At 42.0% G+C, this 13064-nt stretch overlaps 1 protein-coding gene across 1 annotated transcript in view; it reads left to right on the top strand.

Annotated features, from left to right (window-relative positions):
- The first annotated feature begins 302 nt into the window (after positions 1-302).
- LOC308594851 (cytosolic phospholipase A2 epsilon-like) overlaps positions 303-13064 on the top strand; it is a 40084-nt gene continuing 27322 nt past the window's right edge. The window contains exons 1-2 of the mRNA XM_081208296.1: positions 303-449; positions 4977-5049. Coding sequence (XP_081064422.1) covers positions 423-449; positions 4977-5049 — 100 coding nt within the window. The 5' untranslated portion in view covers positions 303-422. The remainder of the gene's footprint in view (positions 450-4976; positions 5050-13064) is intronic.

Genomic DNA, 13064 nt, shown 5'->3' with positions numbered 1-13064 from the left:
TAGAACTTGCCACACAGATGAAATCACAGAAACAAGGGTAATGCGACATAAAATTCCTAAATATCTCAATCCAGCATGCCCTCTTCACATCCCTTCTGGGTCCTTTCCTCCCTTTCCCAAATTTAAAAAGTTAGTCGATTTTTTTGCTATTAGTCCGATGCTAAGGGATTTGTCTCAAATTCCCTCAGTCTTGTAGTCATTAAAGCTGCAAGTAGACTTCTACTGCATTTGATCATTGCTCTTAGCACATGAGTTTAATGAAAGAGATTGCAACACATTGAGAGAAATTAAGCAGGGGTGGAGCTGTGAGTTAGATCGTAAAACACCTGCTCAACAACGCCTGAGTTTAAAGGCTGTAAACTTGCTTTAGCCATTGCTGCCTGCTGGGAAACTGTTGTGGAATCTAGCAGACCAGGGCCACAATGGGGGCATTTTCAAGCAAACAACAGGTAAGGAGTTGGAGAATACCAACTCAGATCCATTTTATTTGATTAGCTGTTTGGGCACTGTAAGTAGGGATTTGTCTTTGCAAAGATTCTTTAGTATGCTTTTTCTCTGCTATCTCCAGCTTTGTAAAACATTTCTTCTTAGGCATTTGTGGGCTATACCTTCGTCTTGATCAATAAGTGCTGGCTAAGAAAACGGTCAGATTCCCACTAAAGGTTTAATTCGTAAAGATCCACTCAGACTGTGGCTGGGCTGAAAGTGTGAGAAGGGTTAAAGCTCTTGAGGCAGTGATGAGCTCTTGTCAGCTAGAACACAGTTTATGTAGCAATCATGAAACATTCACAGAGTTCGAGTTTGTGGGCCAGGTATACTTGATGATGCATCCTATCCCTCCAGAACAGTATAATCTGAAGCTGTCAGAGTGGGAGCAGTGCAGAGTTTGCCTCTGACTGAGGGAAAAGTCACATTTCTTTTCCAGAGGAAAGCCCCATGTAGAACAGCAGTTCCAGATTTTGTGTGTATACAAAGCTGAAGTTACATTAAAATAAACACTAGATGTTCATGCTTTAGAATTCTTAGCTTTCTTTTGTGCTTCTGTTTAAAAAAACATGTAGAAATCTACCAATAACACACAGGAACTGAATTTTCAGCATGGTGAGAAAGGTTACTTTTAGATTAGCAAGGGAAGTACTTATGTTTGCCTTAGACATGGGTGGTGGAGGAGGAGTTGCACTATAAAGCGAAATAATTACAAGTTATGCCCAGGGGCTTGATGCTCTATTGGCAGCCGTGTTTATCCTCTTTTAATTGATTTCTTCTTTTTCTTTCACTTTCTGGCCACTACTTCAAAGCATAGTCCATGCATTTTCCAGATTCAATTTTTACCAAACTGCTTAGAGTGCACAAAGTTGGCATTTTAAGAGTTCTCGGGATTTATCTATAAGTATCTCCACCAGGAATCACCTGGAGCAGGGCACTTCTCAGAACTTTTAAGGGTTGAAAGGACCATTAATAACAAACCATTATATGTATATTTCCATCACTCCCACCCCATGCTATTGGATAATATCTCAGGTCGGCTTTGGCCATATAAAATAATAGTATGATAAGTGGCAAGTTATATCAAAAGAATAGTTGTGGCCCACCTGCTAATTCTACAAAATACGTATATTTGATGGAGTACTGGTAGGGACCCAAATTCACCTTACTCAGAAACAAAATGAGATCAGTCACCCTTCTGGATGACATCCATGACATCTTCTGTATTCTGTAGGTTAGCCCCCATTGATTAGGCTAATGGTGAAAGTTGGTAAGTGGCTGCATAGCGATGCATTGTGGTTTTATCAATATTTGGGCACTCAGCCTCTCCAGTCACTGTATAGGCCACTAAGAACTGAACAGAGAAGCTGTAAAAGGCATCAGAGATAGAGCTGGCAGAAAAAAATGGAATTGGTCATTGGTTCAACTATGATGGTGGCTACAACCAGGTTGAAGAGCAAAGCAGCTTGTGGAAGCTTATAGGTGCCCACTGATTTGTCGTAGCAATTACACATGCTTGGTGAAAGGTCCTTGAAAAAGTCTGAAGAACCTCAGAAGTTTTTAAAGCATTACTGGAGAAGACATCAAGGAAAGGGTAGTGCTTCTGTGAACTATGAACATGGATGGGAAGCACTTTTGTTGCAATAGTTATAGGCAAGGGCAAACAGTTTGGTGGGCTAACCAGAGCTTTAGGTAATATGAAGTGAATATGCATTTCTCTGAGCACAAACCCTTCTCAGATTTGGGGCTGATCTAAGAGCCAAGAATGGATATTTTATACCATGCTGGCAACCCACCAAGCTCAATAACCCTCATAAAATAATAATTAAATCTTTGCCTGACCTTTCTTGGGTATCATTAACAGCCTCATCATTCATACCAAACTCCAGTAGCTGTCATATCATCCTCAGTAACTTCCACATCAACAGCTACTATGAGATACATTGTCTGCCAGAAAGTAGGAGGTGTCTGGCTCTATCCCTTGCCAGGAAAACTAACTTTGCTGGAACAGCCCAGAGTTGTGCCACAACTGGCAGAAAGAATGACATGTGACGAAGTCACACAGGATGTTGCAAATGCTCTTAGTTATCTGGCAACAGTCACTGTATCAGGTGGATCATGGTGCAAAGGCATTGATCTGTGCATACATAACAGATATTTTCAACTGATTGCATTTTGAGTCACGGGGAGATCTAGTCTTGTCCTGTAAACCTTACCTGACATAATCACGTGAAAAGTGTGAAGTTCTCTCTGAAGTTAAATCAGCTTGGGGCTTGCCTAGCTTCATGTGTTAACCCTGTTTGGCCCACCTACATCTTTACCTGCCCAACATGTAGAGCAGCAGGTTTGCTTGGTTTAGCCAAAATGGTCTCCCAGGTCAAATGCGGAGGACTAGTGACCCTAATTAGACCCACATTCCAAAGGTTCCTCATTTAAAATGAAATCCAAGGTTCAAAATAAAATATCTTCAGAGAATCTAAGGAAAGTTGAAATTCTCCGGGTAGAGTTCACACATCTGACTAATATTGCCTAAGGTAGAATTCTGGGCAAGGTGTGTACTTTGTTTGGGTGGGGGAGGGAAATATGCAGAATGATATGGTGATTTTGGAGAGAAATCAGTGTTTATTATCTGGTCAGGAGAGTTTCCACAATTCTAACTGCATTTCCTCACAAGTGGAGTTAAAGATATATTTCAAGGGTCTTGTTCTGGTCACACATTTGTAGAAATTCTGAGGAAAGTGTTCTTTTTAGCACACGGTCAGATAGCCAAAGAACTTGGGTGCTATTTGCTGAAAACTCCTCCCTCCAGCGCATGACGAGGTGTGACCAACTCAGCGGTGTTAGTAAATTGTCTGCTAGCCAAAGCTGCTCATTTGGGCAGCTGCTAAAAGGCAGTGGCAAATGGCATCTGCTGTGATATGCATTTGGGCCTAGGTTGTTCAGTGAGAAGGCAATAATAATAGAGAAAAAAATCAAGCTAGCTGCATTTTAAAATGATAATCTGCACATAATCCAGCTCCCATCACCACAACCAGCTTGGTCAATTGTCAGCAATGATGGGAGCCCTGGTCCAGCAATATCTGGAGGTGCTTAGGTTCCTCACCCTTGCCCTACTGAAACTAAGCCTAAGAACTGAACCAAGAACACATCATTCCCTAATCCATCATCTTCCCCTTCGATTGTTTTCTCTTCTGCATTGTCTTTTACATTGGAAGTTCCTTGGGGCAGAGACCTGGATGTGCCATTTTGGTTTGTTACTCTGGATAATGATGAATATCTAGATGTGGCATGATATAGAAAAATAATTGATTAAATGGAAAATGTCGTTATTTTCCTTCACAGTCCTAGGTTGCCAAAACTTTCACCTGTACTGCAGTCCTTTAGATACATTTGAGGATTCAGCTAAGCATTTGTAGTCGTTTCAGTGGAACTGAAGAATAAATATAAGAGGAGGGGAATGCCTCAGTAGGCTTTTGCACATTTCTGGAGCAAGGATCAGATTCACCTCAGTCATGAACTCCTAGTCTGGCTTTGCCTGTGTCTGTGCAGGAATGTTGTGAAGAAAAGTTATTTAAGAAGCCCAGAAATTGACTGCTTATTTCCCCAATAATCATCAAGCGTCTTTGTACTGTGTTAAAAAATTAATTGGACAGAAAGCTGTAAGATGAAGACTAAAGGCCTTTTGGTTACTATAAAAAAAGTGGTTAAGAACACAAAGACCTTTGAGTTACCAGGGCCTGTCCTACTATTAGACAGAGTGAGGAGGCTGCCTCAGACTGCAAATGCTGAAGGACAGAGCTGTTTGTGGCATGCAGCCTGCTTTGTGCCTCCTAAGTTGTCAATCTGAGCTTCTTTAAGAGGAAAGTCAGGATATAAATTGAATGGATGGATCCTCACTTGTGGTGAAACTTGCTGTTAAAGTAAGATTCAATTCCTAGTCCAGTTGGCTTCCATATGCGGAATGAGATGAAACACAATATTGTGCTTTGCCTCAGGCAGCAAAAAGAATCTGCGTTATCACTATTTCATAACTAGAGTAGAAGGTGCCAGGGAATATAAACCTATGCAGTGCATCACATGGTACACCGGGCTGAAGTGATGGAAAAGGATACAGAAGGGTTAAGGAGGAGGATGGGAGTGGAGGAGAGAAGCTAATCAACATGTGCCATCCTAGATCCATCTGCAGCAGCACAGGCAAATGCACTCATGGGCTAGCATATATTATTGTAAGTAGACTTCAGACAATATGGCGGAACAGATTTCCCTTGCTTGGGTTGCTCTAGCTACATCAGTGCGACCTAATGCCTCATTGCAGCAAGGCACCTGTGAGTTTTTGCTGGGATGGGCTTGCAATTTTGTTTTTCTTCCTCCTTTCCTATGCCAGGCTGGAGGAGGGGGGCGATTCTGTATCCTGTCAAAAGTCAGCTAGATGCCATCTTTACAATAAACTAAATGTTAACCCATCCTTCATGTTTGATTTTGTTCTGCAGACAGAACCTGCTCCCTGCAGCCTTCTCACCGTAAAGGTCATAAAAATGAAAAATCTCCGGAAGGCAGACCTGCGTGAGTATTTTGGTTGTTGTGAGAGCTTCCGTGTCATTTTAGGAAGCCTAGAGTCATAATCATACAAATATACTCATCACTGAATGATTTTTATATGCATGCCTCACAAGTCAGCATTTATATTCAGTGCAAGTAGAGAATCATTTGCAGAACCAACTTAGCTCAAACATTGCCATATAGAAGGAAAAAGTTGTATGCAGGATCTAAACTACACCCAGCCCTATGCAAATACAATTTGAAAGTACACTGGTAGCTCGGTTTAAGAACAGTACTGTTTAAGAATGATTCAGTTTATGAACTCTGCAAAACTGAAAATAGTATCCTGGCTTGAGAAGTTTACCTCGGTCTAAGAAGGCCACTTCCGCCTTAAGGAGGAGGTGGTGTTGTGGGCTCTCACGACCCCTCCACATGCACAGGGGGTGGGTGTCCAACCCCGTGTGACTGGGGGATTCCCAGCTGGGTCACTGGCCAGGCCGACCAATCTGGTTGGTCTGGGAGTGTGGCCTACCCAATAAAGACAGGACGGGAGATCTCTCTCTTTCCGGCTTTCCCACCCTCCCACCCTTTAAGGTTTTCATCTCTTTTGACCTTGAATATGGACTTCAGTTGGTCACCATTGAGGGGCCTGGTGGGAATTTTTCCACTTGGCAAATTGGCACCAGCCACTTGGATTTCGCCTACCTCGTAGCAAATTGTCACAACTTTTTAAGGTTTGGTGGTTAGGCATTGGAATATTTCTGGAGAAGAGAAGAGGGGAGGTAGTGCCATCACCTGCCCCACATATTGAAGGGTATTCTGTTAAAGGATTCCGGGGGGCGTGGTCCTGTCCAAAGCCTAGGGAGGTTAGGGCCTAAGGCACTACGTCTATTGGTGAACCCTGGGGGAGCTCCTAGTCGATGTGCATCAGCAGAACTCCCCCTACTGGTGGTTAACCCTTCTCAGACTCTCTGCAGATGGGCTGGAGTCAGATATAATTGGTTAGATCCAATGCCTAAGCCAATACCACTCATCTGTAACCAATGAAATTGTGGCCATTTTTAGCCCATTAACCTTAAATACTTGAGTCATGTGTCTTTATTCAACCGGGGGGGGGGGGAGGTCAGGACCTTGCCACGCAATGTAATCCGAATGGTGGAAGGGCACCGGTGGCTGTAGGCCTCGTTAGGGAAAGCGTGCCTTAGTTTAAGAACAATTTTGGTTTAAGAACGGACTTCTGGAACGGATTAAATTTGAAAACCAAGGTACCACTGTATCTTTACTACTTAACATGAGATGATGGCTTGATGAAGCAAGAATTGATCACACATAAATGCATCTTTGAGCATGGATCTTTTATTTACCAAAAGAGCACCGTCCACATGCAATAGCAGGATTGCGTGAACCCCAACACTGGCAGAAAAACAAACATCTTAGGCTTGTGGGGAGGAATCTAATGGGAAAGTTCCCCAAAAGCTCAGTGAGAACTGAACATACTCAGTCATCACAGGATGCTGACTGATGGGGGATTGTTGTTGTTGTTGTTTAGTCGTGTCTGACTCTTCGTGACCCCATGGACCAGAGCACGCCAGGCACTTCTGTCTTCCTCTGCCTCTCGCAGAGGTCAAACTCATGTTAGTAGCTTCGAGAACACTGCCCAGCCATCTCGTCTTCTGCTGTCCCCTTCTCCTTGTGCCCCCCGTCTTTCCCAACATCAGGGTCTTTTCCAGGGAGTCTTCTCTTACTTGTTTCTCTTTATTTTTATTCCAGGAGTTCTAACAAATACCCAGCCTTGCGAGAGTGTATGAAAATGCCTCTGGGGGGATCTGTCACTAGTTAGATACCACCATACTTGGTGATATTTCAGCTGCTGCCTGTAAACCATTAACCTCCAAATAATGGTGGCATAGTCTCTGATGTCTGTGGGATTTCAGGGAGACTATAGTAACAAAGAGCACGACTGTTGATTGCAGTAATTGGCAAGTTGTCTCTTGTATGTCGCTACTGGAAGCTTGTGATCAGCAACATCTCCAAGCCTCATTTTATGTGAAGAAGCCAGATTAGCATCATGAATAATAGGAAGGTGTTGCGCAAACAAATTGTGCCAGTAAAATGGGAGCATTGGTTGGAAAGGATGTGCCCTGGCCTTATTTTTTATTTTTTTTTAAATGCAGCAAGCTCTAAATGGAAAAAAAGTGTGAGGTGAAAAGAACCAGAAGAAAGCAGAAGACTTTATTCATGTAAACTTGTTTGGGCAGTTGAAATAACATCTGATGCAGAAGGTTTTAAAATGGGAAGTTATTAAGCTTGTTTTTTTGCAACATTGGGTAGGCTGACATAGCAAGGTGCTGGCATCTGAGTCCAAAGCTAAATTGAAAGACATTGCTGATTCACAGGATTATGAGAAAAAATTAAATTATACAATATTAACCGAATGATCTCATGGCCTGGAATACTATATACAATTTAGGACTGGGACAATTTAGGACTAGAACTGTATTCTTGCTAACTGAGGCTGATCCAATAGCTGAATTGATGAATTGCAAAGTAGATGTGAGGCTATAGCCATATACACCACCTGCTGCACTTGGAAGTGTAACTCACTGGGTTCCTTTAGCTATATTGGCTCCATCCTCTTGTCAGTCTGTCAGGGAGAACAGAAATAGGCTGCTGGAAACTCACTGCTCCACAATTCAACAGCAAAGCCCTCAGACTGCCTCCCAGAGAACACTGCCTCTGCTAGACCAACCTGCTTTTCCTTGGACATCTGACTTCTCTTGCTGTGCAGAATTATTAAATTCAATTGAGTGGAGCATAACATATTCTTTTATTCCCACAACCATTTGATGGATGACACATATGTACTTCTAGCCTTGATCTTAATAGTGGTTAGGGAGGAGGTGAAAAGGTAGTGGTGGGCTTTGTGGCGGACAAGTTTACTTATGACACTAAATTGTTCAGGTTTTTTAAAAAAACAAAAACAAAATGAGATTGTGGAGAGCTCCAAAAGGATCTCTCTAAACTGAGTGAATGGGTAGTAAATGTTAGTTATAAGTTTAATATGTTTAAGAGTATTGTATTTAGAAATGCTGTATGGGAAGGCGGAGCTTTTTTGTGCCTTAGGCACAGAGGTAGTGTTTTTCCATTGTGAATGAGCTAAACATCTTGTGGCTCCTCTCATGACCCATCACAAGACACAACCAAAGAGAACCCGTGGAAGTCCATTTACCTGGAGGTTTCTTGCAACAGGCAGAAGCAATCAGTCAGATACAGTGCAGTTTTTTTTTTTTTTAGATATATAGAGACTTAGGAGCCAATTCCTAGGGGCCGTGGAGGCTTTGGCCCCCACAATAAAATATTTGAGGGGCTGGGCCCCCACAAAGTTGATGGACATTCCCATTCAATCATGAGACTGATTATGCAGTGTGGGGCTTATTTGGGCCCCCACAATATTTTATTCAAGTTGGCACTCCTGTACAGAGGAACTTCATTTTACTAAAGATGCTTAATATCTCACTTTGGGAGCAGATATAGGAACTGAAAATCATTGCTTATTTTTGCAATGTATAATTTAAGTTACAAAATATAAATGTTACAAAAGAACGAAGTGTTTAAAACTGTTCTGAGGTAAAGTTTTAAAATTCTTTCTTGTGGTGGAGTGAATTGAATTCTACACAAGGTCCAGATCAGAGGTATTTGTTGTACAACTCTAACAGTAAAATGGCAAATGAAATTCTATATGAACAAGTGTAAAGTAATACATGCTGGAGCAAAATATATATATCTTAATTTCACGTACATGCTTGTGGGGTCTGAAATGGAGGTGACAGAACAGGAGTAAGACCTTGGGGTCACAGTAGATAGCTCAATGAAGATGTCAACCCAGTGGGCGGCAGCCATTAGAAAGGCAGATTCCATGCTAGAGATAATTAGGAAAGGAATTGAAAATAAAACTGCCAATATCAAAATGCCATTATACAAATCTATGGTGTGACGACATTTGAAGTCCTGTTTTGGTTGCCTCACCTCACCTCAAAAAGAATATTGGAAAAGGTTCAGAACAGGGCAACCAAAATGATAACAGGGATGGAGCAGCTCCTTGATGAAGAATGGTTGCAGCACTTAGGACTTTTTAGTTTAGAGAAAAGGTGAGTAAGCGGTGACATGATAGAAGTTCATAAAATCATGCATGGCATTGAGAAAGTAGATAGAGAGGAGTTTTTCTCCCTCATAACAGTAGAACTTGCAGACATCCAAAGAAGCAGAATGTTGAAAGATTTAGGACAGAGAAAATAAAGTTATTCTTCGCACAGCACATAAACTATGGCGCTCGCTCCCCCAGGAGACAGTGATGGCCACCAATTAAAATGGCTTTAAAAGAGGCAAATTTGTGGAGGAAAAGGCCATTGATGACTATGCTGTTGATGCTCTGCTTCCACGGTAAGAGGCATGTCAGTTGCCGGAAACCACAGGACAGAAGAGTGCTCTCGTGCTCATGTTCTGCTCCTTGGTTTCCTGCAGGCATCTGGTTGGTCACTGAGAACAGGAATGCTGGACTAGATTGGCCATTGGCTTGATACAGCAGGCTATTCTTATGCACTTACGTTATTAAATTTAATTGGCTGGAAACTGCCGATCACTTATCAGCAATGTTCTGTTGTGTTGATAGCGGCAAAAGTATCCATCTGCTGACAGAGAACAAAAGCAGGAAGGGTTGCTCTTGTTGAGATGGCTTAGTGACACACTCACCATGCAGCTACAAATTAGCTGTATTTCATGGCATCACTGTAGCATCATAATGGTATCATGCTCATAATGGTACTGTGTGATGATTCCCATTAGGTGGGATAATGCAATCAACATTAAGAAGCCCTGTTTTTAAAAAATTGGCACAGGAAGAATTGCCAAGTGCATTTAACTTTTTGTGTGTGCGCTTTTGCCTAAGCCCTGGTTGGAATTTATAACATTAACATCAATTATTCTGAAATATCTGGCCTCCTGACCATCTGACTTTACACTGTTGGCAGAGGCAGATTTAGGGGGGGCGTGACCAGTTTGATCACACTGAGCGCAGAGTCTCAGGGGTGCCAAACTATGCTTTAGAATGAAGCATGAGAAGCTGCCCCCTCCCCAATTTTGGTGACACACAGGGAACTGCTGAAATTTGAGACCCCAGGGTCTGTCACTGCTGTTGGCAACTGACAGCAACTGCCACAGTTATGTCTCAGAGCTCTGATATGCCTGAAAGGATCCCTGAGGACTACTGAACTCTGATGTTAGAGGCTGATTGAGATTCCACTAATTATTGGTCTGTATGCTTTACTCAGTGCCCAAGGTCTAAGTCTGGGTGGAGGCGAGGAAGAAGAACCCCACCTATTGAGTCTTGACTAGTGACACGCAAAAGAATTAGGAATTGGAAAACAGGAAGAGATGCTATTCTATAGGGAGCCATGGGGGTGGATGGATGGACAAGGTATTGCTTGCATGATTGCAATCAGGCTGATCATCAACATACCTGAGAACTGGGAAGGAATGTTGTCCCAAGTCAGCTGGGAAAATCACTGAGCTTTCTTTCCACCCACATGTCTATGAGGCTGCATGCTGCAAAACCTGTTTAGTTCCAGTCACAAGTGTCTGCCTTTGAAACCTAGACTTATTCTTACAAGCCTTTTTGGTAATATGGTGCACCTTGGCTCATCTAGACTTATGCTAATGATATAAGCTTACTACTTCTCTCCAGTCTGTTCCTTCCCTATCCATTCAATGTATCTGCCACACTTCTGAAGGCACTAGTTGTTGATTTGTGGGTGTCACATTTGAATATGCTGTATGTGCTCTTAAAATCCAACACATGTAGATCCCTGGATTTTATCTGGGATATCGGTCATATTGTTTAGGTAGAGTGTTGGATTTCACAGGTGTATGGCCTATTCAAACGTCATGGATATATAGCAAGGCACCAAAGCCCAGTTGGCAGGAGAGAGAGCAAGGCTGCCCTCTGCCCATATGCAGATTTTGGGAGTACAGAATTCCAACAAGACCATACTAAATTCAGTGAGCATTGATGACATTCTGTAGTCATGTGGGCTTTTGGCTCGCTAAAGATCCAGTCAGGGTCTAACTGGAAATGGGGAGATGACCCAACAGAAGTTTGGGCAGAAGAAGAGCTGGCAATGGCTATATAGGAGCTTAATCTCCTTTGGACCTTGGCTGGCTTATCAGCTCCCCTTTCAGCTTATTCATCTTTATCTCTAGTCTCCACAACATCTGCTGGTCATGGATCTTCATCCTAGACAGTCCCAATTTTTCATTCTAGACAGTCAGTCCAGAAGGATACCATAGTCCATGCTATCCACAGCCACCAAGAGTTAATTGAGAATTTGCTCAGTCACACTCTCCCGATCCTTTTCTTAGCATGTCATTTATCAGTGCACGAAGGACCCAGGCCTGAAATCAGATTTAAATGGATCCAGATAATTGGCGTTATCCAAAAATATCTGGAGTTTCAGGGCAATCACCCAAGAAAGGTATGTTTGTGACGAGCTAGTTGTTGCCTAACCTCGAGGTCCTTGGAATGCTTTTTTCAAAAAAATGAATGGGACCACATATTCACATCAGAAGGTATTGATAAATTAATTCCCATAACCAGAATGGAGGAGGGGCAGAAGAAGGAAAAGCCTTCAACTTCCCTTTCACTCTTAACCAGCTTGTCAGTCCTCCCTTTACTGAATCTGCCCCTGCCTGTAATAACTTCAGTTGGGTGCTTTTCTTCCTTCTGAGCTGATGCAACTTAAAATTGCACAAGCATCTAGTGAAACAACTGAGCAGAAATCCAAAACCCTGGAGCCAAGAGAGTGCAATGTATCAAAGGCCAGATAAAACCAAACTAAACACATTTCAGTTTAGCAGTGGGAAGATAAAGTGCCTCATAGACGCAGAAAGATCAGACTGCAAACTAATTTAGCAGCAGCTGCAGATAAAGTGATTAATCTCATGAAATTGTATAAAACTCATTACAGAAGCAAGAGACAAAGTACATAAGATGCTGCAAAGTTAAATGGCAAGAGTAGATTCCAATTTTCTTTTTTAAAAATAATTTATTATTGTTTTTCAGTTAAGCAAAAGCAAAGAATGAGAAAAAACAAAAACAAAATATCCCTCAAAGTGAAATTTCCAGTCCACGGATGCTCTTGGAAAATACTATTTCAAATCCATAGATGCTATGAATGAAAGGGTTTCTTGTGATAGTGTTAGAAGTTTTGCTGCAGCATGGAGCTACCCCCTTCCATCCCCCCAAATATGGCTTTCCATACAGCTTTGGACAAGTATGATTTCCATGCTAAGGTCTCCTCTCACTGAAAGGGATTGAAAGGGCATAGAAAGTGCTCCCAAATGCTTTTTGTGTGTGTTTTGTTTAGCACAAACTTCACCAGAATATTGGACTTGGTGATCTGTTCTACTCCAGTTCTTTTTGTTAATTCAAATCAACAGCTTTGGCATCAGGGTTTGTGTTAATTAATTTTGTTTGTTGCATTAAGTATTATTTTTTTGATATGCAGTTGGAAAAAAATATAGGGCTCCTGACATGTGTGATCTCTTGTAATGAATTCCTTGCTATTGTCTGAAGTGCTGTGTAGGACAAACATTCCTTAATCTAGAACTAAGATGTGGTTGCTTTCCGGGAATGCACCACAATAAAGCTCCAGCCCTGCTTGTATAAGGAATAATTAGTACCTCGTTTACTAGCTTTGGCAGTGTCCGTGATGCCATAAAATATAAGCTGCTCTGCACTGCACTGAATGTATTGTATAAGAGTGATCTAAGGGCCCAATTATGTGGGACATTGATAATGCTGTTCGCAGAATTTTCTTTAAAATTCTAAAATTCTAAAAAAATGCCAGTACGCTCTAACCCCCCCCCCGCAATTCCTAATCCAGATTGGGATTTTGGCGTGGAAAATATAGGCACCTGAGCCCTTTATCCCTAACCATGAACCAGATTCAGACTGGGGGCACCACTCCTGAAATGCAAATCATCCA

The sequence above is a fragment of the Podarcis bocagei genome, assembly GCF_964188305.1.
Source record: "Podarcis bocagei genome assembly, chromosome: 1".
Lineage (NCBI taxonomy): Eukaryota > Metazoa > Chordata > Lepidosauria > Squamata > Lacertidae > Podarcis > Podarcis bocagei.
This window is presented reverse-complemented; position numbering and strand designations above follow the sequence as displayed.